This window comes from Engystomops pustulosus, chromosome 11 (genome assembly GCF_040894005.1).
Source record: "Engystomops pustulosus chromosome 11, aEngPut4.maternal, whole genome shotgun sequence".
NCBI lineage: Eukaryota > Metazoa > Chordata > Amphibia > Anura > Leptodactylidae > Engystomops > Engystomops pustulosus.
In genome coordinates, this window is record NC_092421.1 from 66,668,518 (window position 1) to 66,694,998 (window position 26,481).

Here is a 26,481-nt window from a genome sequence, read left to right on the forward strand (position 1 = left end):
ACGGATCTGTATAATACAGATCAGGCACAGTTGGACTGTACAGAAAAGTTGATATAATGTTCCCCCTCAGCCGTTCAGTCACTGATGACAAAGATTAGTAAAAATGATATAACACAGAAGCTTTTCACTTACGTCACCATTTTCTTGTCTAAGAAATACTGATCTTTTTTGGCCCCGATAACTCTCCTAAGGGAAACCTCCTCTTTGTCAATCTGGGGAAGTAAAAATTCTTGTCATTAAGAAAAGAACTTCATCCTACAAGATAAGATGTGGAGGAACCATTTTCTGCAATATTTCCTACCGGCAGCCGGTTGTCAGAGTTGTCAAATATAATTTCCACAAAAGCAGAAATGACACGAGGGCCTGTTCCCTCCTGAAAGATAAGAGTATAATAGACTTGATAAGTGATCAGGATTGTTATACAATAAAATGTGACAAAACTAATTACCAGGGCTGAAATACTGTATCCCCACAAACTGAAAGTGTCTAATATGGCTAATGGCTAACTGGTTAGGAAATATCTTAAACCCTATGGGGCAGTGATGGGGAACCTTTTAGAGACCAGCTGCCCAAACTACAACCAAATCACACTTATTTACCATAAAAGTGCCATCAAGACAATTTAAACAGTAACTTATTGCTCCCTGCTCTTCCACAACATTCAATCATATCATTGTAGCTTCTCTACAAGGTCTCTCTGTACCAGAAGAATCAAGGGGCCTGCAAGGGGACCATAAAAGATAATCTGGCATGTAGTTCCAAGCAGTCAAAGATGTGTCGCCTTAAAAGAGCATCATCTCAAGTTGTCTGGGACTGCAGGAAGATTCAAGTTCTGCCTGATGAACTGTGTCCTGGGACGGCAGCTTGGGTGACCAGAGAAAGAGCTCCGAGTGCCACTTCTGGCACCCGTGCCATAGGTTGGCCATCACTGCTATAGGGTGATGCTACATGCCACATTTTTGGTCCGTTTTAAAGCATGCGTTTTCAGTCTGTTTGAAGACGCTTGCATTTTTTTAATGTTTACCATGCGTTTGGCTGCTTTGAACCGGTTTATCTTCATTGATAGAAGTGTAGCCAGCTGTGAAACAGATTGAAACTAGCCAAACACATGATAAACATTAAAAAACACATGCGTTTTTAAAAAGACTGCAAAATACCTACTTTAAAACGGTCCGAAAACGTGACATGTGGCATCACCCATAAAGGGGTTGGATCAACTATTTAAATCATACCCCATTTACAGGATTTGAGTTAATAAACAAATTCGTGAGGGTCTGACTGCTAGGAGGCCACCGATCACTCTCCTGTTCTCCAGATTGCTGGGGGTTCCTGTTCCTAATAGTTAGTGGAGCAACAGGTTAAGCGTGCACCCAATTACTCTAATTAATTCAATAACTGTCAGCAATTGCATCCAGTTATCGCCAGCTCTTCCAATTCACAGTGCTCAGCAATTTCCAACTGAATTGAGCATGCACCCTACCATTCCACCCATTAAAAAGTACAGGACTCCTGTTTTGAAGATGGCTTAGGGTTTCGCTCTCATATTCATTGGGGGTCGAAGCAGTCAGACCCTCACCACTTTTGGTATGCAGCGTGAGCGACCGGTCCTCCGGCTAGTGGACATATAATCTTTCAGTCACAGCCGGTGACGTTTATCCCATATTTGAAGGAACGTTGCCCCTGTGCTCTGGCTCTACCATCCTAGCAGGCAATTTCTGCTATCTCCACTACCTTCACCTAGACCATATTTGCATCCAGTGTATTTTGCTAAAGGCCCTGATGAAGAAGACAGTACGTCCTTGAAACGCGTCGTCCGTTACTGAAAAATAATAAAATACTCGTCACTATCCAGAGCCCATCTTTCTTATTTAGACTTAGGGGCAGCGCGCACATACAAACCTGTGTTTTTTCTTGACATTATTGTCTCTCTCTCTATAATACTTTGGATCACAGGATCTCCTGTGTGCCACAGGGTACGCTGCAGCCCACCACACCACCATTTTCTACCTACACCCTCTCCTTCAAGATTACAGACTCTTCCACTCACTACAATACCAGGCGCCACGTGTCTCTCTCTATTACCTCTATAGACCCTCACCATGGACAGAGGATAACATAAAAAATTGGTAACTATTTAAATCAACGTGAGAAATAATAAAAAAAAAAACCTGCTACATAATACACACAGGCAATACGAGCTAAAAACAAATCTCGGTAATGTAACTTACAGGCACTGTAAGTTTGTGCAGTTTGTAAAAGAACAAAGCTATAAATACTCACGTGCAGGAGAGCCAGACGCTGCTCCGGGCGTAAGTGACTGAACTCATCACTGAGAACAAACTGAATGGCTAAAAATTAGGAAAAAGAAATCAGTAAGAACCAAAACTCCTCCACAGGTGTAAATAGCACGGACCACAAGGATACATTAATCACATAGAATGTGCTGGATGACACTACATGCATGGGTGATGTCAACAAGTAGCACCAGAAAAGGTTGGTCATTAAAGGGAACCTACCACCACGAATCTAGATTGGGTGGTAGGTGGATCAATAGGACATGAGGATAGCCCTTTTAAGGGCTAATCCTCACGTCCCCGCACTGTTTCGCTAACTTTTATTGACTCTATATGTAAATTTTGTTATGCGGCTACTGGGGCGTGGAGTACTCCACGCCCCAGTAGCCTCTTTACTCCTCCTACTCACAATCTTCGTCCGGCGAACCTGTGCAGAACAGCAGGCCCGCACCTGTGCGGTCACTGCTCCGAAGCCACACAGGTGCGGGCCTGCTGTTCTGCGCATGCGTAGATGGAAGGTTCGTCGGACGAAGGTGCACAGCTACGAGGAGCTGCGCGTCGAAGATTGTGAGTAAGAGGAGTAAAGAGGCTACTGGGGCGTGGAGTAGCCGCACCATGTAGCCTCAGCTGCGGCTACTCCACGCCCCAATAGCCGCATAACAAAATTTACATATAGAGTTAATAAAAGTTAGCGAAACAGTGCAGAGACGTGAGGATTAGCCCTTAAAAGGGCTATGCTCACGTCCTAATGATCCACCTACCACCCGATCTACCTTTATAGATAGATTCGTGGTGGTAGGTTCCTTTTAATGGCTCAGCAATTAAGTTGTTTCAAAATATTTTTGCAGGTTTTTAACATTTTTTTTGTTTTGAGTTTAAAAAATATTTGAAGTGAAAATGTAACAATTTTCGGCACAGCAAAACTGGATATGACCCAGTGTGAGTGATGGATTTTGTGTGCAGTCACTAATGGCTTTCATAGAGATGGACAAGATTTAGTATGTGTAAATGCATATACATAACACAGTGGCCACAGCAACCCAGTGAAGCAAAGCCCACAATGCTCCTCAAATTAGTTATGGACTGGGAGACAAATGATCGCAACAGTAATTAATGGCCACATGACATGAAACCATGGTAAGTGGATCGGTGGGTGGAATTTTTGTGCAGATTAAGGCACAGAATCACATTGATGTTTGTACCATCACACAAACCAAGATATCAAAATAAACCAAGTTATACCAATGTCTGCTGTGGAAACCAGGCTGGGTGGACATGCATTAGCTCCATCCACAGCATGCAGACTGGAAATGTGTTGCATATACAGCGACACAACAATCATAAGTGGCAGCAGAACTCACCATAGAAGAAATTACTTTTGCCGGATCCATTTCTTCCCACTGAAATAAAAAAAAAAAAAAATTAAAGTCAGACATATCAGAGGGGTCTGAGGCCATGGAGCTTTACTACCACAAGACATCTGGTAAAATGTTACCACTGTCTCTTAAAGGGATATTCCACAAGAGGCACTTAGGCCCCTTGCAAACAAACATATACAGCAGGTGCAGGAGTACATTGAAAGTCAAGGTACAGTGAGACACGTGGCTCATTGGGCCCATATACCCAGCCCCCATACTTTCAGTATTCACAGAATTGGAATAAATAAGACTGCTCAAAAAAATAAAAAGGCAACACTTAAACACAATATAACTCCAAGTAAGGTTGGTTTCACATTGGTGTTTTTTGTTTTTTTTTTCGCATCAGTGATTTTTCACTGAACCCATTTTGGCTTATGATCACATACAGATTGGTTTTCTCTTCCTGGCTTCAACGATTTTTTCGCTGATATATCTTACTGACTTTTTTTTTTAACCCCTTAAGGACGCAGCCATTTTGTAGCTTAAGGCTCAGCCCGATTTTTTGGATTCTGACTTGCTTCGCTTTATATGGTTATAACTTTTGAACACTGTTACTTAACAAAACGATTCTGAGATTGTTTTTTCCCCACATGTTGTACTTCATTTTAGTGGTAAATTTTGCGTTTATTTACAAAAAAAAGAAAATATGATAAATTTTTTGAAAAATTTGCCATTTTCGAAATTCAAAATCATTGCGTTTTCAGGCAGATAGATTTACCACCTAAATAAGTTGCTGAATAACATTTCCCATTTGTCTACTTTACATTTTCATAATTTCTGAAATGTCTGGATAATTTATTTTGAGGTCACGCGGCTTACAAATAGAATATCGGTTTTCCGGATTTTCAGAATTGACTATTTTGGGGATAAATACAGTTTAGAATGAAATTTTACATATTTAGCATCAAAACCCCCTATATAATCTACCCATTTTCAAATCTGCACCCCTCAAGCTATCAGAAACAGCTTTTACGAAGATTGTTAACCCCTTGAGATCTTCATAGTAATTAAATCAAAATGGAGGTGAAATTTAGAATGGTCATATTGTTCCCTTATACGTTCATTTATCACTAAAATTTACACATTTCCAAAATATAAAAAGAGAAAACCCAACATACAATTTGTTCTGCAATTTCTCCTGAGTACAAAGACCCCCCACATGTGGACGTTACTTGTTTTATGGGTATACAGCGAGACGCAGAAGGGAAGGAGGGCGCTGCAGCTGCCAGGATTTTAGTTACCTCATTGGCCCCTTTTGAAGGCTATAAAATTTTCGCTTTTTCGTTATTGGGGCCATGTGACGGCATTTTTTTTGCGGGATGAGATGCTTTTTCCATTGTTACCTTTTTGGGGTTGGTATCACCTATTGTTGAAAATTTAGGAACTTTTTTTGAGGGCAGGAGTAGAAAAGCATCAATTCTGTACTGGATTTTTTACTTTTTTTTTTTTGGTGTTCACCGTATAGACTAATAATCCTGTTATCTTTATTCTATGGGTTGATACGATTACGGGGATACCAGACATGAATATATTTTCTTACGTTTTACTAAATTTGTCAAACAAAACCCTAATGTGGGGAAAAATCTATCATTTTTGCATCGCCGTCTTCCAAGTGGCATAACATTGTTACTTTTTTGGCTACGGAGCTGGTTGATGGCTTGTTTTTTGCGGGACATGTTGTACTTTGCACCAGTATCATGTCTGAGTACATATGGTTTTTTGATCGCATTTTATAGCATTTTTTGTGGGATTGAAAAGGTAAAAATCATAATTTTTGGAGGGTTTATAACAGTTTTATTTTACGGCGTTTATCGTGGGGGTTCAATAATGATTTACTTTTATTCTACGGGTTGTTACGGACGCGGTGATACTATATATGTGGGGTTTGTGTTATGATTTAGACTTTTTTTTGAGTTATATGTCTCTTTATATGTTTTGGGGGTTTGGGGCATTTTTAGTGATGACTTTATTTTTTTATTGAATAACATTTTTTTTTACTTTTTCACTTTTTCCACCATGGGATATGAACAAGCAATCATCTGATTGCTTGTTCATGATAATATTCTGCAATACTGATGTATTGCAGGGTATTATCAGTGTCAGCCTATACACTTGCATAGGCTGGCACTGTGCCAGTAAGATGACGTCACAGACGCCATCTTACTGGCAATTCTTGCAAGTAACTCTGGGGTCCAGATCGGACCCCAGAGTTGCTATAGCAACGATCGGCGCCCCCCCGAAAACGGTTCGGGGGGGCCGATCGTGGGGGAAAGACCCCCCAGATGCTTGTCAGATGCCGCGGTCGAGCTGACCGCGGCATTTAACGGGTTAAGCACCCGCGATCGGAGACAACTCCGATTGCGGGTGTTACACTGGGGTGCCGGCTATTAGTTACAGCCGGCACCCCGTGTTTCCCGATGCCGGTTCGGCTCTGATCCAGAGCCGAGCCGGCATAAGCGCCGTGGCGGATATATCCGCCACGGAGCGTGAAGGGGTTAATGGGCTTTTTCACACTTTCAGGTTTTTTTTTTTCAGTGAACACAAAACAAACAGGTTTTACCGATTACTGATCAGTGAAAATAACTGAAGAGTTAAAAGCCAATGGACAGGAATGGGTCAATAAGACTGGCGGCACATGTGGCGTTTTGAAGCCGTTTTTTGACCCCTTTATAAGCAGTCCGTTAAAAAATGTGTCCGGTTTTTCCCAATTACCATAATTATCATAATAAGGGAAAAAACAGATTCGTTTACAAAAAAAAAAAAAAAAAAAAAAAACGGATATTATCAAAAAGGCATGAGTTTTTAAAACTGTTTTAACGGACTGCTTAAAAACGCCCCAAAAATTGGTTCAAAACGCCACATGTGCGGCCGGCCTAAGGCATCAGTGAAAAGTCACTGAAGCCAAAAAGAGAAAACCAATCTCTATGTGACCAAAAGCAAAATGAGTTCAGTGAAATCACGGATGTTAAAACCAATGTGAAACCAGCCTAATGGTGATGCCACATGTCACGTTTTTGGACCGTTTTGAAGCATGCGTTTTCAGTCAGTTTAAATACGTATGCATTTTAAAACGCACACTTTTTAAAATGCATAGGTTTTTGAATGTTTTTGGCTGGTTTTAATCTGTTTCACAGCTGCTTACACTTCCAGAAATGAAGATAAAACAGATTCAAAGAAGCAAAACGAACGGTAAACAAGAACTTTTGCGTTTTCAAACGGACTAAAGCCGGCGGCTCACGTGGCGCTTTGAACCCGGTTTTGGGCCATTTTTAAGCAATCCGTTAAAAACACATCTGCTTTAATTAGGGTAATTGGTAAAACCGGTCAAAATCTGATGCATTTTTTTAACGGACTGCTTAAAAACGGATTCAAAACGCCACGTGTGCCGCCGGCCTAAGGGTGCATTCACACATTCAGTTTTTCACATGCAGTTTTCAAAGCCGAACTCCATACACTGGCACGGGTCACAACAACTGTCCGTTCACAATATTCCAAGTGTTTGGAGTCATTTGGTTGAACTCCAGAAATCAGACGCATGTTCCCTACTCTGTGGATAAGGAATAAATGTCTATTGGGCACAACCTCCCTCATCCTCCCCTAGAACATGTATGGAGACACAGTAAGGATGTGGGGCACAAGAATTATAAGGCATGTTCAATAGAGACAAGCGGACCAGATGTTCGGGTTCAGACTCCGTGACCTGGACATATTGCCGGATTGGCGGCTGATCCAAGTGCTTCCATTTGCGGTATTGGCTGTTACGCCGGCATACTGTCACGCAGGCCAAACCCGAATATTGGGTCCACCTGTCTCCATTGAAGATGCTCTATAATCCTCAAGCCCCGCGTCCTTACTGCCCCCATAAACACTCACCAATCACATTGTGCTTAGAGCTGAAAGGGTCCACGATGGTCTGATCCCTGTAGCTGCGGAAGCCCTGGATGATCACCTGCAAAAGAAAGGCAAGTCACGTGTTAGAACATCCTAAGCTTCAAAAGTCCCATGACAAAATTTGTTGAAAATGCATTTCACCTCCCCCTACCTGTACACAATTTAGCACAGCTCACACAATAACTGTGGAAATTAGCAGAATACAGAGGAAGCATGAACGTGGTCTCACTTTGGGTGGTTATTTTTAATTTAAACTTGACAAACATTCCACCCCAATGTCACAACGTTTTAAAAAACGTAAACTTCACTCCTTAACTCCTTAACGTATATATATGAATAAGACACTTCTGGCAAAACATTTACCATATATACTCGAGTATAAGCCTAGTTTTTCAGCACAAAAAAAGTGCTGAAAACCCCAAACTCGGCTTATACTCAAGTAAAAAAAATATAGGTTTAACCAGGTTTTTGTGGTAAAATTAGGGGCCTCAGCTTATACTGGAGTATATACGGGTATCTAAAATCCTCAGTAAGTTGTATGGTCACCAAGGCAGTTGTGAGTTCTGATAACCACTTGGGCCAGTGACACACGTGGCGTTATTGTTGCATATCTGCTGTGATGGCGATCGCATTGAAAATGCATGTGTTTTTACGCATTCATTTTTCAAATGTTTGCTTGCGTTTTTCAAAACGCAATGCTTGATGTGCTGTAGTTACATTCAGCCGTGTCTCTTGGAATTTGTAAAAACGCAGTTTTGTGTACGTAATCACATGCGTAGCAAACGGCTTTCAAAAACGCAATAAAAACACAACTCAAAAACCGCAGGGGAGAAAACGCCAAGTTAAGACACTTTAACCTTAAAACCCATTGAGAAATCCAACGTGCAAATATGATGCGTTTTTCAAGGATGCAAAAATGCAATGAAAAAAAAAAAAAGCTACAAAAATGCAGCATGTGTCAGAAGTTTATTTTTAAAGTTTGCATAATGCCAAGACCCCAACCAATCACATGAACAGCGGTCTCTTCCACTGAATAAATAGAGCAACAAGTGGAGCAGGTACATCACTGCTCCTGTAGCTCGGAGCACAGCACGGCTGTCTCATGGTGGATGAAGCCAGTGGGAAAAAGACCCCCACTTACATCTGTGGAAAGAGTATAACGTACAGACTTTGGACAGCCTGTGTATGAGGAGGAAAGCTTTTACATTCTCTCCAATGATGTGAGTACAAGGTGAGGTCCTGTGGTCACTACAGCACATGACATCGCATGATCCCCCTCTGCTGGTACTGCATGTGATGGAGCTGGGACACAGTACCTGGGTCTATGCCACCCCAGTGCTGCACACATGCAAGTCCTGCCCATCTATGCTGTAAATCTATTACCTGCTGCAGGAAACAGAAGATAATGAATTGTAATTTGTCATTTTCAGATGTAATCATTACCATTCATTGTGTCTGCTGCAGCAGCCAGTAATTGCTTGTAAGGCCGTGTTCACACATTGCGCTTGAATTGCATTTTGAAATGTGGAGGAAACACTGGATCACAGATGACTAGGCCCAAGCCTTACCGTTAGGTACGATCACTACGTTGGTTAAGGAGATAAAACTAGATCTCCACAGTGAGCGGCACACTCCAAAGACATCTGCGATCGGGTGAAGCTTCTCCCACAAAAAAAACTATTTAAAAATACAATTCGATTGCAACATGTGAACGCGGCCACACAGGAACCGGGTCATCGCTGCAGGAGACAACAGTCCTCCTGGTAATGAACAATGCAGGAGACGTCCACCTTTCCCTGAGAGACTGCGCCATAGTGATTGATCATACAGTCTTTATCTCCGCTTGCTGGCAGTGAATGAACGCAATGTTTATGATCAGAGGTTGGCGTGTCTCACAGCTGAGGTTCTGTTGCAGTTGTATTATATATAGATATGTAAAGGATAACCCATTACATAACCCCGATTCTGTAATAAGTCACCAGAAAGAAGTCACTGACCCCCGTGTAGGACTACAAGTCCCAGCATGCAGCGCGGGAGGGCCCAGGGCATGCCGGGAGTGCCAATACTACACTACAGGTAGACATGCAGGTAATGTGCACTACAAGTCCCAGCAGTGTCAGTAGAGCTCCCGGGGGCCCTGGGCTCCGGGGGACGACGTGTTCCTGTCAGCAGCCCCTCACACTCCAGGCCCAGGCCTATCCTCCGCGCACAGGCCGCAGTCGCGCCGCTCACCTGCTTGATATACATGGCTGTCGGTGGCCCTGGGCCCCTGCACTACTGCTCCAGGCCCCTGGGCTGCAGGCGCCGCTCTTCCCGGTGTTTTTCCGCTTTCTCCGCTCAGCCTCCCGCCAGCAGACAAAATGGCGGCGGTCTCCTCCTTCTGAGGCGACGAGGACCCAAGCAAGTGGCGGGGGGGAGGAGCTTCTCTCTGGATCTCGGGGCAGATGCCGGGGCGAGGGTAGATGGCGGGGACACGACTTCTAAGGGGGGCACAGGAGACGGAAACACTGGGTATGCACAGCGGAGCTGGGAGGAGGCGACACAGAGGAGTTACTCCCCCCGCCAGGTGGTACAGTCCTCATGAGGAGACTTGGCGCCAATCTAAAAGAGTCAACAAATGTGTAATAACTATAAACTGTATACTACACACTGTATACTGTAATGCATCTATATACTACACACTGTATACTGTAATGCATCTATATACTGTAGTACACCTACATACTACACACTGTACTGTAATATTAATATATATATATATATATATATATATATATATATATTTTTTTTTTTCTACACTGTATATACTGTATACTATTATACACCTATATACTGTATACCATAATACACCTATATACTACTACACACTGTATGCTGTAATACATCTATATACTACACACTGTATACTGTAATACATCTATATACTGTATACTATAATACACCAATATACTGTATACTGTAATACACCAGTATACAACACACTGTATATACTGTACTGCAATACACTAATATACTACATACTGTATAATGTAATACACCAGTATACTGCATACTGTATATACTGTACTGCAATACTCTAATATACTATATACTGTACTGCAATACACTAATATACTACATACTGCATATATTATATACTGTACATACTGTACTATAATACACCTATATACTACATACTTTATTTACTGTACTATAATACACCTATTTATACTGTACTGTAATGCTCCTATATACTACATACTGTATATACTGAACTACACAATCTAAGAGTCAACAAATGTGTAATAACTATAAACTGTATACTACACACTGTATACTGTAATACAGCTATATACTACACACTGTATACTGTAATACAGCTATATACTACACACTGTATACTGTAGTACACCTACATACTGTACTGTAATATATATATATATATATATATATATATACTACACTGTATATACTGTATACTATTATACAGCTACATACTGTATACTATAATACACCTATATACTACATACTGTATACTGTAATACATCTATATACTACACACTGTATACTGTAATACATCTATATACTAGTACACACTGTATACTGTACTATAATACACTTATATAATATATACTGTGTATAATACACCTATATTCTACATACTGTAATACACCTATATAATATATACTGTAATACACCTATATAATATATACTGTATTTTGTATAATGCACCTATATGCTGTATATTGTACTGTAATATGCCAATATACTATATACTGTACTATAATACACCTATATTCTGTACTGTGTATAGTACACCTGTGCTATATACTTTATATACTGTTGTATTCCTGATATAAGGATTTAGGCCATGGATAAACAACACACATTGTCACACTGCCCAACTTTAAAGTGGACCTGTCAGGGGGATTTGGGACACTAAACCACTGGTCCCAAATTTCCCTTTAGCAAGTCCCTTTGTGGAAGCTGTTAAAAAAAACTTTTATAGTTACCTAGAGATGGGTCTGATGAGGCGCATTGGACTCATCTGTAGTGCTCCCCGCACCTGCTTACTACACACCCCGCTTCATTGGGCTTGAGCTGTAACCACAGCACATGTGCAGTGATGTCAGGTGTAGTATGGCGGCTTCATTGTGTGACTGCGTAGGTGCGGGAAGCGCCGTATCTAGGTAAGTATTACGTTTTTTAAAATTTTCCTACAGGGCACAGTGTGGCTACTCCACACCCCAGTAGCCTCTTTGTTTCTCCTACCATGACATCTTCGGCGTGCAGCTCCTCGTAGCGCCCTCGTCCGAGAAGCCAGGGTTATGCGCAGAACGCAGGCCCCCGGCTGCGCGGACACTGCTCCAAAGCGGGGGAGTACTGCGTACGCACCGAACTCCGGCTTCTCGGACGAGGGCTCACAACTACGATATGGGGGTAGGAAGAACAAAGAGGTTACTGGGGCGTGGAGTGGCTGCGACGTGTAGCCTCATGTCCGGCTACAGCACGCCCAAGTAGCTGCATTAGAAAATGTACATATTAGGGCAATATAGAATTTTAAAAGATAGCGGGGACAAGAAAGGGCTAAAAAAACGCTACCCTCACGTGCCATACATGCACCTACAACCCGTTCTACCTTTTACAGGTAGATTTGTGGTGGTAGGTTCCCTTTAAGGGGCTGCATCGGCATCGGTAATCAGCGCCCTTTATGCATCAACAACCACAATACAGCAATGAATCCCAGCTACATTCAGGTCAGACAATAATACTGGATACCCCAGAGCAGGCATATAAATAAGCCCTGGGAGGGAGTTAGGCAGCATTTACATGAAAGTGTGCCCACACGCTTTTGGCCGGGCCGGCACAGGTCAGCCCACTGGAGAGAAGTAGGGATGAACTCTGCTCTCCCCTCCCCATGGAAAAAAGTGCCGCACGGCCGTTCTTACAGCCAAAGATGCAGCATGTCATTTGCGGCCACGGTACGGTGAGCACATGCCCAGACTACGGGGGCCGAAAATTTGTGGCCATATATACGTCCCCCATACTTTCATGTGAATGAGGAATTGGCTGCTCTGTCTACTGTACTACATATATTACTCATGTGATGCACTGCCCTATATAGAGCCATACCCTGCACAGAATATCAATTGTAGGACCTATCCATACCCCAAGGGGCAGTGCGTCATTTTAATTCAATGTTTTAAGGTAATAAAACAGAAAAATTAACAGATGTCCATTAAGTTCAATAGGAGGGGGGTGAAGGACAAAGGACTAGGTACAGCAGCGAACTAAGTAAAATTTAACTTATCTTTTTATCAAGTTTTTACTCTAAAAACACTTTGTCAGTGTGCAGTCTATTCTCTAGGGCTCCTGGTGACAGGTTTCCCTTTATAGTGTGAGCAGCAGTTACAGAATGTGGCCACAAGGAGGCAGTATTTAGCTGTCAAAGAATGAATCTGTGACCACAGTGTGATCAGCTTATGTATTAGGTTTGTCCTCTGCACCAGGTGTCTTGCCGCAACCGCTCATCACATGTTCTAGGGCAGTGATGGCAAACCTTTTAGAGGCCGAGTGCCCAAACTACAACAAAGACCCGCTTATTTATCGCAAAGTGCCAACACAGAAATTTAATTAGTGATTTATACTCCCTTCTCTGTCACAGTTTTCATTGATACCAGCAGCGAGGACACCAATAAAGCAGAAAATAGTCCCAGGTACAGCTGTCACTTTAAAATAGCTCTGTCCACAGCAAGTCCTGGGCTGTCTGGGACTGCAGGAAGATACCTGGACTCATCTATGGTGATGGCCTGAGTGCCCACAGAAAGGGCTCTGAGTGCCACCTCTGGCACCAGTGCCATAGGTTAGCCATCACTGTTCTAGGGGGTCTCACAACAACCCATCTAAATTATCTTATACACGTCTATGGAAAAGCAGCAGTAGCTGAGTGATACAGGTTATCACAGACAGAGGTTTCTATCTAACCCCAAGTGCTCTATTCACATCACATTTACTGCTCTAGAATGTTTTATATGATCCCACTGATGCTTCTGATTATTAGAAGAGAGACAAGGGCATAGACAGAGGCTGCAGGAGATAATGGGAAGCTTCTATCTCACCCCAAGTGCTTTATTGCCATCAGTACAGGTCATTACTTCTCTCTAATGTCCAATATGATTCTATTGATGCACCTGAGATTTATGGAGCACAGTTTGCTGGCGGTCTAATGAGTCTCCCACACTGCACCAGTTGCTGGCTCGGGTCAACGAAATACATAGGATGGAGAGTCTAATGAGCATAGACCCAAAACTAGCAGCTCCCTTCCAGAAAACCTGGTTTCACTGGACCTCCTTTATCACCTCTTCTAGTTTCCAGGAATTAACAGGAGCGATCCCTCTGTAGCTAACCTAGAGTAAAGCTCACATGGCTCAGGTACCGGATGGGGTGGTCCCCCCACTTCTCCCTCATCTTTCTGTTTTGAATATATGTTGTAGTGCACCTGGATGTCAATGTAAAATACTCAAGCTCTGGTGTTGTAGACCTATTGTGAGAACCATTGAAGTAAAGGAAAACTGTTTCCAGCTGGACATCAGACGTCAGTTTTTAGATAAAATGTAACAAAATTTACTTGAAATCCATTAAAATAGACACAATAGTGCATGTCACAGCATATGGAATAAAAAATAGCATCAAAGCTATGATGCTATTTTTTATTCCATATCCTGTGACATGCACTATTGTGTCTATTTTAATGGATTTCAAGTAAATTTTGTTACATTTTATCTAAAAACTGACATCTGATGTCCAGCTGGAAACAGTTTTCCTTTACTTCAATCGTTGTATGCACCTGTGGCCGAGGTTGTCCGTGCTGGAGTGTCCAGAGTCATAACGCGACGCTAGCGCACAGGGGGCGGAGTTTGGGGCGATCGCATATGTGTTTCCAGAGAAACGCATGCGATCGGGTTATTAATTGCATGCGTTTCCCGGGAAACGCATATGCGATCGGCCCGAGCCCCGCCCACTGTGCGCTAGCGTCGCGTAAGCGGAACGTGTGAACGCGCCCTGAGGTATGTTTAAACGGAGAGGGTGAGCCGATTTCACAAGATTTTTCTCTGTGATTGTTTTTGGTATTGTGAGAACCAGGCAGGTTTGGAGTGTACAATGATAAGCTTTATCATTTTCCTGTTTGTTTCGTTATTTGTATGTTTATTGAAAATTTTAATAAACTTTAATACAAAAATTAAACAAAGATTTATGGATCAGATTTTCCTCAGCTTTCTGGATGCAGTGTAAGGGAGACATGTATGTTGGTGCTCATCTCCAGCTTTAAGACAACTTGAGCCTGCAAGAGAAAACTGAATATTCCAGAACACATCAATATAAAATGTATAAATAGAAGTCAAATGTGTAGAGGGCACACTACTTCTCATGTAGAATCAAATACAGGCAGTCCCTGGGTTATGTACAAGATAGGTTCCATAGGTTTGTTCTTAAGTTGAATTTGTATGTAAGTTGAAACTGTATATTTCATAATTGGAGATCCAGACAAAAAATGTTTTTGCCCCAGTGGCAATTGGAGTTTCAAAATGTTTTGCTGTGATTGGAACAAGGATATCCAGCTTCATTACAGACTCCTTACAGCTGATCATTGCAGCCTGGGACTAAAGTAAGGGTGATGGCACACGTGGCGTTTTGAATGCGTTTTTGGGCCATTTTCTAAGCAGTCCATCAAAAACCGCATGCGTTTTTTGAAAGGTTTTTGCATGTTTTTGACAGGTTTGACCAATCATCTTAATTCAAACTGCTCAAAAAACGGATGCGTTTGACAAACTGCTTAAAAACGACGTTCAAAACATCACGTGTGCCATTACCCTAAAGCATCCAGAGAGCTTCACCAGAGGTCGCAGTGGTCAGAGGGGTCTGTCTTTAACTACGGGTCATCTGCAAGTTGGGTGTCCTTAAGTAGGGGGACCACCTGTATAGATTTATTCAGTGTTTGTTGCAAGATGAGGTTGTTGTAGTATTCAGTAGGATGCGTCTGTGTACTGATTAATAGTACATGTGCAACATCCCCCACCGGGGCCTAGCCTTTGAGGTGAGGCCTGGAGACAGCCGGGGCCCGCGGTACCGGAGTGGCTGGCGGTTGCGGCCTAAGCACGCTATTGTCACGGTGCTTGGTATGGGGGAACCGGAGGGCTGTCCTACAGCCTGGCAGGTCTCCAGCAGGGTGGTGTTGGCAAGAAAAGATGAGGAAGCGGCTGCTGTAGCGGATCTCCCTGGGGCAACCCCTTAATGTCCCGAGTGTGAGTCTCTGGGTGATGGACAGGGTGCCGGTGATGAAGGCAGCCGTATTAGCAGGGACCAGACGGAGACAGAAGTTGAAGAAAACAACTTACAGTTCTTTATTTGAACCGCAGGAACCGCAGCAAACGTGCCTTTAACAGGTAGGTAGGATGCCGAGATGTGAGTTGGAGGGAGCCTCAGGAGATAGTTCACCAGCCTGGAAGTAGAGGGCAGGCTGGGAGGCAGCTGTGTCCTGGTAGGAAGCTTCAGCTTGTCCTGTAGGGCTTCAGGTATCACCTTCAAAGGTAAGATGATACCCCTTTTCCTCACTACACTAACTCTAGTCTAATGCTCCACTCTTCAGAGGCAGGGGCTAGGCTCTTCCTGCTCTGGTATGGGCTAGACAGAGATTTCTCACTCACTCCCTGATTCTCCTAGGATTCCACACTAGAATAATCCTCTAATGTTCTGATCTGAGCTGAGCTCAGACTAAACTGTTCTCTAGAACATTCCTGGCCAGAGAGTTTTAATTACCTCCCTTTGATCAGGTGGTGGCTGCTCCTCCAATCACATCTCAGCTTACAGAGCACAGGATGTAACACATATCATTGGATAACAGCATCTTGCATCATACAAAATACTTAACTCCTGCCTTGCCAGGCAGGATTCACCACTGCAATACCCCTATGTCTTATAAGGACCATGTAGTGTAATGGGATTACATGCAGGTGGGACGTATTCGCAAACCCTCCCTCGCCATTGCATCGGCGAGGGTGTTGCACATGCATCGTATGATGCAGGTACTATAGATTGTTAAAATTTGTAGGGAGGGAGTGCGGACCGGCCCCAGACCAACTCTGGACTGCCCCAGGACAATGGCCAGTCTGCCCTTGGATATGTGTGTAAATCTGTATCCAAGTCCTGTGTTCAATGATCCACCAGTACAGGACAAGCAGCAGGGCCTGTCAATCACCCTGCAATGGCCCCACCCACCTTCAGCTTGATTGTAATCATTACATGTGAGGATACTATTGTTTTGGATACTTTCTACCAGTGTCTGTATACAGCGATGTATAGTAATGAGTCTGTGACAGGTAATAACCTGGGATCTCACAAAGATTAGCTGCAGTAGATGATGTTTGATCCATTTGTGCATGGGCGGACTTGGTTCCAGTCAGTTTTCTTGATGCAATCTCTTGATTTCTCATCAGTACATATTAATAGCCCCGCCACACAATACACAGTGAGTCACACACTGAATCACAGACCCACTATTTTCCTTTTTCTTACTTTAGGCTCTCGACTCCAGATTATAATTTTACCATAACCAAGTTTTCATGAATTACCTTCTTTTAAAACCTCTTAGTCACAGGTGTTAAATTAAGGTTTATTATGACAATGACGACCATGGACAGAACCGCCATGGGGATGGAAGGACTATGTACTGTATAGTTACAGGATCCAATATTTATACTGGAGAGTTTCAGTTCCTCTATTCTTCCCCCCTCAGTTTGGGGGAAGATCATTGATTCTTGCTATGGATTGCCACAAGGGTGTAGTGTTATTGGAATAATAAGGGGACTCTTAGGGTGAAGACACACATGGCGTTTTTGGGCCGTTTTTTACTAAGTGCGTTTTCAGATCGTTAAAAAACGCATCTGGCTTTTTTGTCCGTTTTTCCGAAATTGCGCAATGAAAAATGGACAAAAACGCATGCGTTTTCAAAAAACGGATGCGTTTTTAACGATCTGAAAACGCACTGACTAAAAACGGCCCAAAAACGCCATGTGTGTCTTCACCCTCAGGCTGCGCTCACACATGGCATTTTGAACCCAGTTTTTGGCCAGTTTTTAAGCAGTTCGTAAAAAAAAAAAAAAAAAACACCACACGTATGCTATTTTGACCAATTTCAATTAAGATAATTGAGAAAACCGGATACGTTTCCAAAAATGTATGCGTTTAACGGACTGCTTAAAACAGGTTCAAAACGCCATGTGTGACTGCACCCTAAAGGCCATACACTGAAGTTTATTATAGGCCTATAACTTGGTTGGGTCCAACTATCTAAAGTGTAATCCTGTTTTAAATCTCCCTTGATGAGCAGGGAAAGATGTATCGGACATGTCACACCAGGGGGATCTGATGTCTACCGACTCGTCCTTACATTTACTGCCTGTGGATATGGTCAGTATCCCTGCTATGTCAGCTTTACCCTTGGGAGTACAGGCTATTGCTCCTTTTTATCAGCCATCTCACCTGTCTGGCTCCTCCAGCTTGTAGTGACATCTTGTGTTCCCATGGAACTTGTACATGCTCCAGACTGTCTAATGAACATCACTCATCACTTATGTCTTCCCCTTCTCGTTTCATGTTTGCAGATAATCTGCTGCATGTCCAATCATGAAAGGGCACCAGGGCCTGACATCCGCACTTTTGATGTTGCAGGAGGCAAGACTCAAGTTTCAGCTTCACATTTCATGCGGTCACATATTTATTTGGTAAAGAAATTAGCTTTTTCTTTAAATAAAAAAACCACCACATTTATTGGCATAATGAAGGCCGGTGCCCGCATAGTAACACACAGGAGAATTATTGCATTGTACCCTGTAATAATAAGTCATGAGTAACATCATACAGTAACATCAACTGCTTCTCCAGCAGATGAGGGGTTAAGTAAACAATCCAGTGTTAACCCCCTCTGCACAGGTCTTTCTAAGGCCTTCAGCCCCTTTCAGTAATAGGAGAAAAGCTTCTCAGGACGCATATTGCTTGGTTATTGCAACAAAAGTCTAATAATTCTACATAGTGCATTATTCCAGAAGCCGCAGCAACGCAACCCGATGTGACAGTGTAATAACTGAGAACTCAGGACACCCCCAAAGTGTAGATGAGAAGGCGAGGGGTGGTGTATTAGATGCTTCAAGAACATAGTGTAAAGTTGTGAAACCACAAGTCCCAGCAAGCCGTGGTTTATCAAGCCTGACAAAGCTGTGGCCACATTGCTCTAGGTGACAAGGATACAATTGTGATTGCAATTTATGAAATTTTGTTCCAATTAGGATCCTGTACTATATGTTAGGGTAACAGCCTGTCTATGATAAGGACACACATGGCAGCACCCATCACCATGGACTCTATATTTTACAATTTATAAAGCTCAGTAGTCACCAATCTATAGTGACAAGAGGCTTTAGCTGTAAATGGAGTTTCCAGTGCAGTAGAGCACATTCTAGTCCAGGCTCCTCCACACAACAGTGAGGAATATATACATACAGCTCAATCTTTTCTCAACATGTGAGATTCATTTAGGTTGAGGCCCTAGAGTAGAGATGTCTGTACTACCACCCTTGACAATTAGCCAGAAAAGAAGGCAAGGCTGGGAGGAGCTCAGGCTTCCACCCACTTTCCATAGTGAGAAACACTGACATAACACCTGTGTGTGAACTCCAACTTGCCTCCATACTGCTGACTACAGCATGCCAAGCTAATTTCAGTAGTCAGGAGTAGTGTGGCCACCTACAAGCCTCACAGCATAGCCATTGATGACAAATGTTCCTAGGATTAGGAATGGTTGTTTACACATTGTATCATAGAACTGAAGGTATTCTGTACCTTTACTCTAAGGCCAGGGGAAGGGGGTTGTGAAATATCACATGTAACCTCTACCTGTAACACATCTGGGGGACATCCTGTTTCAATAAGGAAACTTCCTTAAAATGTAAACAGCATCCGAGTAGTCGGAATGTGAAAGTCATTAAAGCGGTACAGACACATCAGGTGCGCGGACGGCACCATACCAGTGTGATATATATTGCACATTAAAGAAAATAGATAGTCCACCTCGGAGCAGATCCCGTTATCAGCAGGATGAGGTTGCAGTGATAGGACTGAGTTTTAACTGGTGCACCGGAGACCTGAGAGGGACAGGACTCAAGACCGATGCTGGGAAGGAAAAACAAGACCCCTCAAAGTGCTGCCCAAGGTCCATCTCTTCTGCAAAGAACGATACAGTGTCCCTTTTGCAAGACATGGAGACAGGAGGGGCACTTGTTATGGAAGAGAAGATCTCCGTCTCGTAGTGAAGTAGTTGACCCATGAAGCTGAAATTGGGAGAGATAAGGCTGCGGCGTTGCTTGATGTACTCGAAGGCTTCCTCAAGGCGAAATCTCTTTGTCTTCATGAGGTAGGCCATACATATGGTAGGAGACCTGGAGATTCCTGCCTCACAGTGGACCAGGACCTTCCCTCCAGCTAGTCTCACAGTATCTGCACAAGAAAACAGAACGTGTAAGCAAGAAGTTGGAAACGTGTAGTATTAATCAGTAAACTTGACAAACCAACTAAGCGTTCCCTTGAGCTGACTATGCAGAAATAAGCTTTGGGGAGATCATATTCCTCTATAGAATTGCATCCAAATATTAACTTCAGGAAGTATCATCAACCTTCATCGGAAGCCAATCTAACTTCCAGCAGAGATCAGTCACCAGAAGTACACAACAAACCTGACCTCTGTGCATCCATTGCAGAAACCAAAGTTTAGAGGTCACGTCTGTTGTCTCTTGCAAGGATCTGAGGCTAGCCCTGGCCCAACACTCCGTACCACACACCTGCAGGGACAATGGCCACCACTCTGTGCTGCGGGAGATGACTACTAATCACCTGGCCATTAGTCACTTTTATTGGCCAGTAGAAAGACTATTGTTCTCGTAAGATATGACCTGCGCTAGCGGCTACTGAAGACAAATGGTGTCATCCCAGTGGAGAAGAAGTTCCTGTAATTACAAGGCTGTAACCCCTGGAGAATTCCTCAGAAGAGTAAATAAACTTCTCAAATGCCTTTAATTAATGGGCAGGGTTTGGGGCTGAGAGTCATAAAACAGTTCAGATCCCGGAGGGAGCAGCTGTCTTGATGGTCAGGTAGTAAAGACAGACATTCCTCACCTCCCCTTAACCCTGGAGTGACCCCTAATAACACCTTGACCTTTATTGCAGTGCCATAAAGTACAGTTGTCCTCCTAATGGCCAGGTCAGAGTGCACAGGAGAGTTATGTTACCATGTGGCGGCTCCACTCTATAGGGGCAAGACTCTTACCTATGAACTCTATAGCCTCCTGGAAGTGGCTGCTGATGTCCGTGTTGTGGTTGTCTTCCACCGGAATCCATTTGTAATCGTATTTGTCCTTGATGCAATCCGAGCACTTTCTGGAGACGTTTAGTAAGGCGGTGATACGGAGGTTTGCCAGGAATTCACATTTGGAAGCATGGTAAGCGCTGCCGAGATAGAGGAATGGAAGGATCTCCACCGGACTGCCCTGTGAGACAGAAGGTTCGAAAATCAGATGTGAATGTCAGGGGGTCAGAGGACAAAGCCGTGAATATTCAGAGGCCGCGTGGATTTCAGATGAAATGAGTAATATTCCTGCTCGCTATGATGAAACAAAGCAGGTCTAAATATGGAAGCTGCTATGTCGCTGCACCCTAGAATTATAAGCCAATGAATCATACAGAGCCCACTCAAACCTCCCATAGTCAGACCCACGGCTTCACCCACGTTACTTCCTGCCCTCAGACCCCAGTTTAGGTAAAGAGGCGTCATCTTATATCAATAGATTAGTTTGACTGATGGGGGTTAGACAGTATGAGGGGAGGGGGGGGGGGGGTTTCAACTTGGGTACATAGGTAACTTCCACTTCCTCTCCATTTGATACAAAATGTAAAATGCCAGCTCTGATGGCCACAGGCTATACAACAGTCACGCTGGGAGTTGTAGTTTATCACCAGCTATACATAAAGCTGAAAGTTTGAAACCATTTGGTTTGACTTTCCATAAACCCACAACATTGTTTCCAAGTTCAATTTCCGATTCAGAACACACAAGCTCAATAGCGGACAATCAGTCACAGTATGGACATCAACAAGACGTCATAAAACATTCACCAGAAGCCATTAATAATTCAGCAGTAAAACAATCTCCGGGATATAGAGTGTCTTGTCTATAGGGGCCGGAGATGAGTCACGGCTGAGATTCTCTTTCCAGTCCATCTCCTCTGCGGAGTCTAATCCTGGAGCAGGAAGCCTCCAGGGCTCTTATTGATCTGCGGAAGCATAGCCCAGCGCTACATCACATCCCCGGAGAGGCAAATGCTTCAATCACACATTAACACAAATCCCTGCTTGAGTAGCAGCTCCTCATATACAACCTGTCTACAAGGATGTCATCAACCTCAATATACAACCTCAGTCCAATACTGACCATGTACTGCTAGTTATACAGAGCAGAGGGAAGGAAACCACCAGTATAGAGGTAGTAGAGGATCCGTATGTATTCATAGTAACACGTGAGTAGAGGATTATTCACAATTTTGATCCAGCAATAACGTGTTTTATAGGACCAGATAACAATTGCACTTACATAGCGTAACCTGCACCTCTCTAATACATAGACTGTTTCAACAATAATGGCCAAGGTGTAGTACCAGAAGTGACCACCTAATCATAATGGCACCATTGATATTTTGGAGGAGTTAATTCAGGAGTCTTATCCTCACCCCTTCCACCAATTGCTCAAGGTTTGTTATGCTTCCAATTAGCCAGATAAGAGGATGATTGAAGTCACTAGTACAGGGAGACCCCCCCCCCCCCCCCCCCCACTTTCCAGTATATTCCACTCACCTCATCATAGGACGGCTTCTGGAAGGACGATGACAGCTTTTCGCAGCGGAGATTTCGGTCACTTTCGTTTTCTTCTTGCGATAGCACTTTCTGACTGATACAGCATTCCGGATATTCCGTGTGGAACGACTCGTATCCTCCTACAAGACACAATTCAGATTGATACAATGTTTACTCCATGGGATTATGAGAAGCCGCAATGATCTGTCCTGCCCTGGGGTCAGGAACACTTACATAAGTTATTACACCCGCCAGGGATTAGGGCCAGATTAGCGGGAGCGGAACAAGACAGAAATGTGATGATTATCTGGGGATCCGCTGGGTGGTGGTGGTGGCAGAGCGGAAGGGTATAATTTCCTGTATGATGGCCGGGCAGGTTATTCCTGTCACACAGTGGCAGGACCATATGTCCTGCACTAATCAGGGGATAAGTGGCTGCGGGCAGAGGATGTGATTAGCATTTACCTCCAGGACTGGGGGAGGAGGGGGACAGGAAGGTAAAGCAGGACACAGGGAGGGGCAGGGGTGTACTGCATTGTCTGAGCACTCACACCACATCATGAGACATTTAGCCCTTTCACTTAAAGGGGCGGCAGGATGTTCTGGGACTTTTAGTAACCACACAGCTGCAAGCCATAAAATCTCCAAGTCATGTCAATGATAAAGCAAACAGTAAAATGGTCCTGGACTGATCCCTAGGATCCATGTGGGGGTTAAACATTCAATCCACAAGAAGAGCATCTCTATTCTAGGAATAGGACATCAACAAGGAAGAAGTCAGGATAAAATTATATAGAAGGGGGACGAGAAGTCCTAGTTATGGTCATGCAGATTGCTAAAAAAAAAAAAAAAAAAAAAATAATAAGTCAGTTCTGGACTAACTATGACCGATTGGAGAGGGGGAGGGAAAAGTGTGGAGCTGGCCAGCAGATTCCTGTGTTATCAGCCCTACATTTACATGACACTTCAGACCATTTACATTGCAGAGGTGACATGCAGACCCCCTATGACCTGCAAATAACCTCCTCCTAACAGGCAGCACAGAGCAGGACCCTCAGGGGGTCATTACTTTACTGCCCCATTAACAAGCCACAGGGGGCCCCAGCCACCAGTTATGAGGAGGAGGGGGAACAATATAGGACATGGTGGACCCTGTCTAATGGATGGGATGATTTAATTAACAACAGACACTTCCTCCTGAATCCTCAATGAGGGCTTTCTATTCAGTATAGCGGGGGAGGGGAACTGTACTTCCTGTACAAGATACAATGTATACCCCCCCACCCACCACCACCTTTACTCCCTATCTACATCCGGTAATAGGATGATAGAACAGAAAAACCTATAAAGGGGAACGCCAACATCCAACACTGAAGAGGGGGTATTTAATATACCACTGACATTATGTAGGTTATAGTAGGTGTCGCCATGTAGACCTGACTTCATAATCTACAAGATTCACACACAGGACGCTTACATAAAGGGTCATTACATGTCCGCTTCCCTAAATAGCACAAGACAGGACGAACGGAGGTGTAATCAATGGGGGAAGGATAATCAATTGCAATACTTAAAGGCATAGTCAGTCTAATAACAGCGTGAACTGGAGAGATCAGGATTTAAGTTGAGTAAGAAAATGTAGTGTAAAGCATAGGGGAGCTATACGCTACATATGTAGAGTAGAGTATACTGATAAAAAAAAGATTATACACCCCATACAGAACATAGTAAATGTACTGTAATGTATTGGAAGGTACGTGGGGGTCACTACGACTGATGCTCCAGGGCAGAGGTGTCACAACGATACCCAAGTAAAGAATGAAGAATGCAGGAACTGAGTCACCGCTGATTAGGAGAACATTCAGAGGTGATGAATAGAGAGCTGTACATTACATCAGCACAGCAGGTAATACAGGACACACTGGGGATGATATATCACAGAAAGGTATAGAGACTGTATCACACAAATGGGGTATAGAACAGAACCCTCATTCCAATTGTTCCATGTGCCAATGTTATTACTTTGCAAGGTCTTATTTATATAGGATTCCACCATAATCTAATAGTATATTGATACACAGCAATGTATAACAGATGGAGGTGACATACAGGGTTATAAATATGTACGGGCACCAGTTCATATGTATATACAGTAAGGGGTAGGTGACATCATGAAGTATACATATAGAAAACTGAAGTTGTATATGCATAAGTACACAACAGCTAAAAGCACAGGTAGGATGGTATACATAGGAAAATCCCTTTTAAAACATAATATATACATATATGGGAACAAGTATTAGGTATAGGGGTCTGTACATGCACAGATATTAGGGTACACTCCAGTAAAGGATGTAGGTTATGAGTGCATATATTAACACACAGTAAGAAGGGAATGTATATACATACAGGATACCTGTACACATACAGGTTGGGGTAGGTACAGAGATATTTAGGCAGTTCATACTTGAATTGTAAAGCGCTGTGGAATAGGATTGTGCTGTATAAATACAGATTTATTAGTGATACACTGCATATAGAAGAAGGTCTGTTAACATCAAAATACATAACAAGTAGTATATACACAGAGATGGACAATAACATACATGTACATACACTATATACATGAGGGGGTCTATGCATACAGAGATACAGCAAAATACGCTGTATATAGATGTGTATAGGGGCTGTATGTCACCCTTGAGGAAGCAGAGCCGGGGCCACAGTGTAAATATATGTATATGGGGGTAGTGTGTGACCCTTGAGGAAGCAGAGCCGGGGCCACAGTGTAAATATATATGTATATAGGGGTAGTCTCTCACCCTTGAGGAAGCAGAGCCGGGGCCGGCAGGGCAGGCTGTGCACGGCGCTGTGCAGGGTGTTGAGCACGATGTGCGCGGCGCTGTCCTTCTTCAGCTTCTGCCACCTGTGGCTGCGCTCGTCCAGCACCACCACCACGGACACCTGTCCATCCCGCAGCCGGCAGCGCGCCGCCTCCTCCGGGACCACCAGGTGAAGTGGCGCCGCTCCCCCCCGCGCCCGCCGCAGCAGCACCGAGTTCAGGTGGACATTGATGGAGCCGCGCACGCTGGAGGCGGAGAAGGGCAGGTACGGGCGGCAGTCCAGCACCAGGCAGCGGGAGAACTCCTTCCTGAGGAGGCGCTGCAGCCGCCGACTCTCTATGGAGGTCACCTTCATGTCTACGATCACCGCCTGCAGCAGCTCCTGAGCTACACACAACTTCCGCCCGGGGATCCCGGAGCCGCCGCTTATAACCCTAGGACCCGCCCACTAGTGACGTCAATGCCCATTTATGGAGGATGACGCGCGAGTGCTCCATTCATACACTACGCCGATGCCCCGCCCACTCCACTCTTTAACAGAATATCCCCGCTAGAGGGAGCTGTGCGGCTGCGCGGGAGAAGGAGGAGGGGAGGGGGATTTGTGAGTCACTCCACAATGTACTGTACTATACATGTACACCTATTTATCAATCTCCATCATATCTATCTTATGTCTATCTACCTCTCATATCTTCTCTATCTACTCCATAAATACTTCAGCTGCAGCAGTTTATAGAGTGGCTGCACAGCCAAAGATGGAAGAAAATGGCAGCACTCCAAAACAGTGGGGTCCGAAACGTTGCACCTTGGAATAAAGTAACCACACTTTTGAAAAAAAAAATGGGGTGCCGCCTTTTTTTCTTTTCTATCTATCTATCTATCTATCTATCTATCTATCTATCTATCTATCTATCTATATCTATTCCTCTCTCATATCTATCCATCCGTCTATCTAGAAAAGTGTAGCACAGCCGTGTATAATGGGTGCCAAGCTTTAGATCCCTGGGCCAGGGTTATATGCAGTTATTTGAATGAAGAGGCAGCCCTCCAGATTGACCTCAAAGACAAGGGTGTATCTTTACTCCATTGCCATCCATCTAT

At 43.6% G+C, this 26,481-nt stretch overlaps 2 protein-coding genes across 2 annotated transcripts in view; both read right to left on the minus strand.

The window, feature by feature from the left end:
- Window positions 1-10,121, minus strand: part of SMC3 (structural maintenance of chromosomes 3) — a 31,683-nt gene extending 21,562 nt beyond the window's left edge. Inside the window, exons 1-6 of the mRNA XM_072129588.1 lie at window positions 9,836-10,121; window positions 7,586-7,661; window positions 3,656-3,694; window positions 2,281-2,348; window positions 302-373; window positions 133-212 (exon numbers count right to left, since the gene is read on the minus strand). Of these exons, the coding sequence (XP_071985689.1) occupies window positions 133-212; window positions 302-373; window positions 2,281-2,348; window positions 3,656-3,694; window positions 7,586-7,661; window positions 9,836-9,850 (350 nt within the window). The 5' untranslated portion in view covers window positions 9,851-10,121. The remainder of the gene's footprint in view (window positions 1-132; window positions 213-301; window positions 374-2,280; window positions 2,349-3,655; window positions 3,695-7,585; window positions 7,662-9,835) is intronic.
- An 8,268-nt stretch (window positions 10,122-18,389) lies between these two features.
- DUSP5 (dual specificity phosphatase 5) lies at window positions 18,390-25,800 on the minus strand. The gene is made up of 4 exons (XM_072130517.1): window positions 25,360-25,800; window positions 22,538-22,677; window positions 20,958-21,177; window positions 18,390-20,131 (listed from the first exon to the last, which is right to left on the minus strand). The coding sequence occupies exons 1-4, from the start codon at window positions 25,733-25,735 to the stop codon at window positions 19,725-19,727; spliced, it is 1,143 nt and encodes a 380-aa protein (XP_071986618.1). The 5' UTR covers window positions 25,736-25,800; the 3' UTR covers window positions 18,390-19,724.
- Window positions 25,801-26,481: the final 681 nt, after the last annotated feature.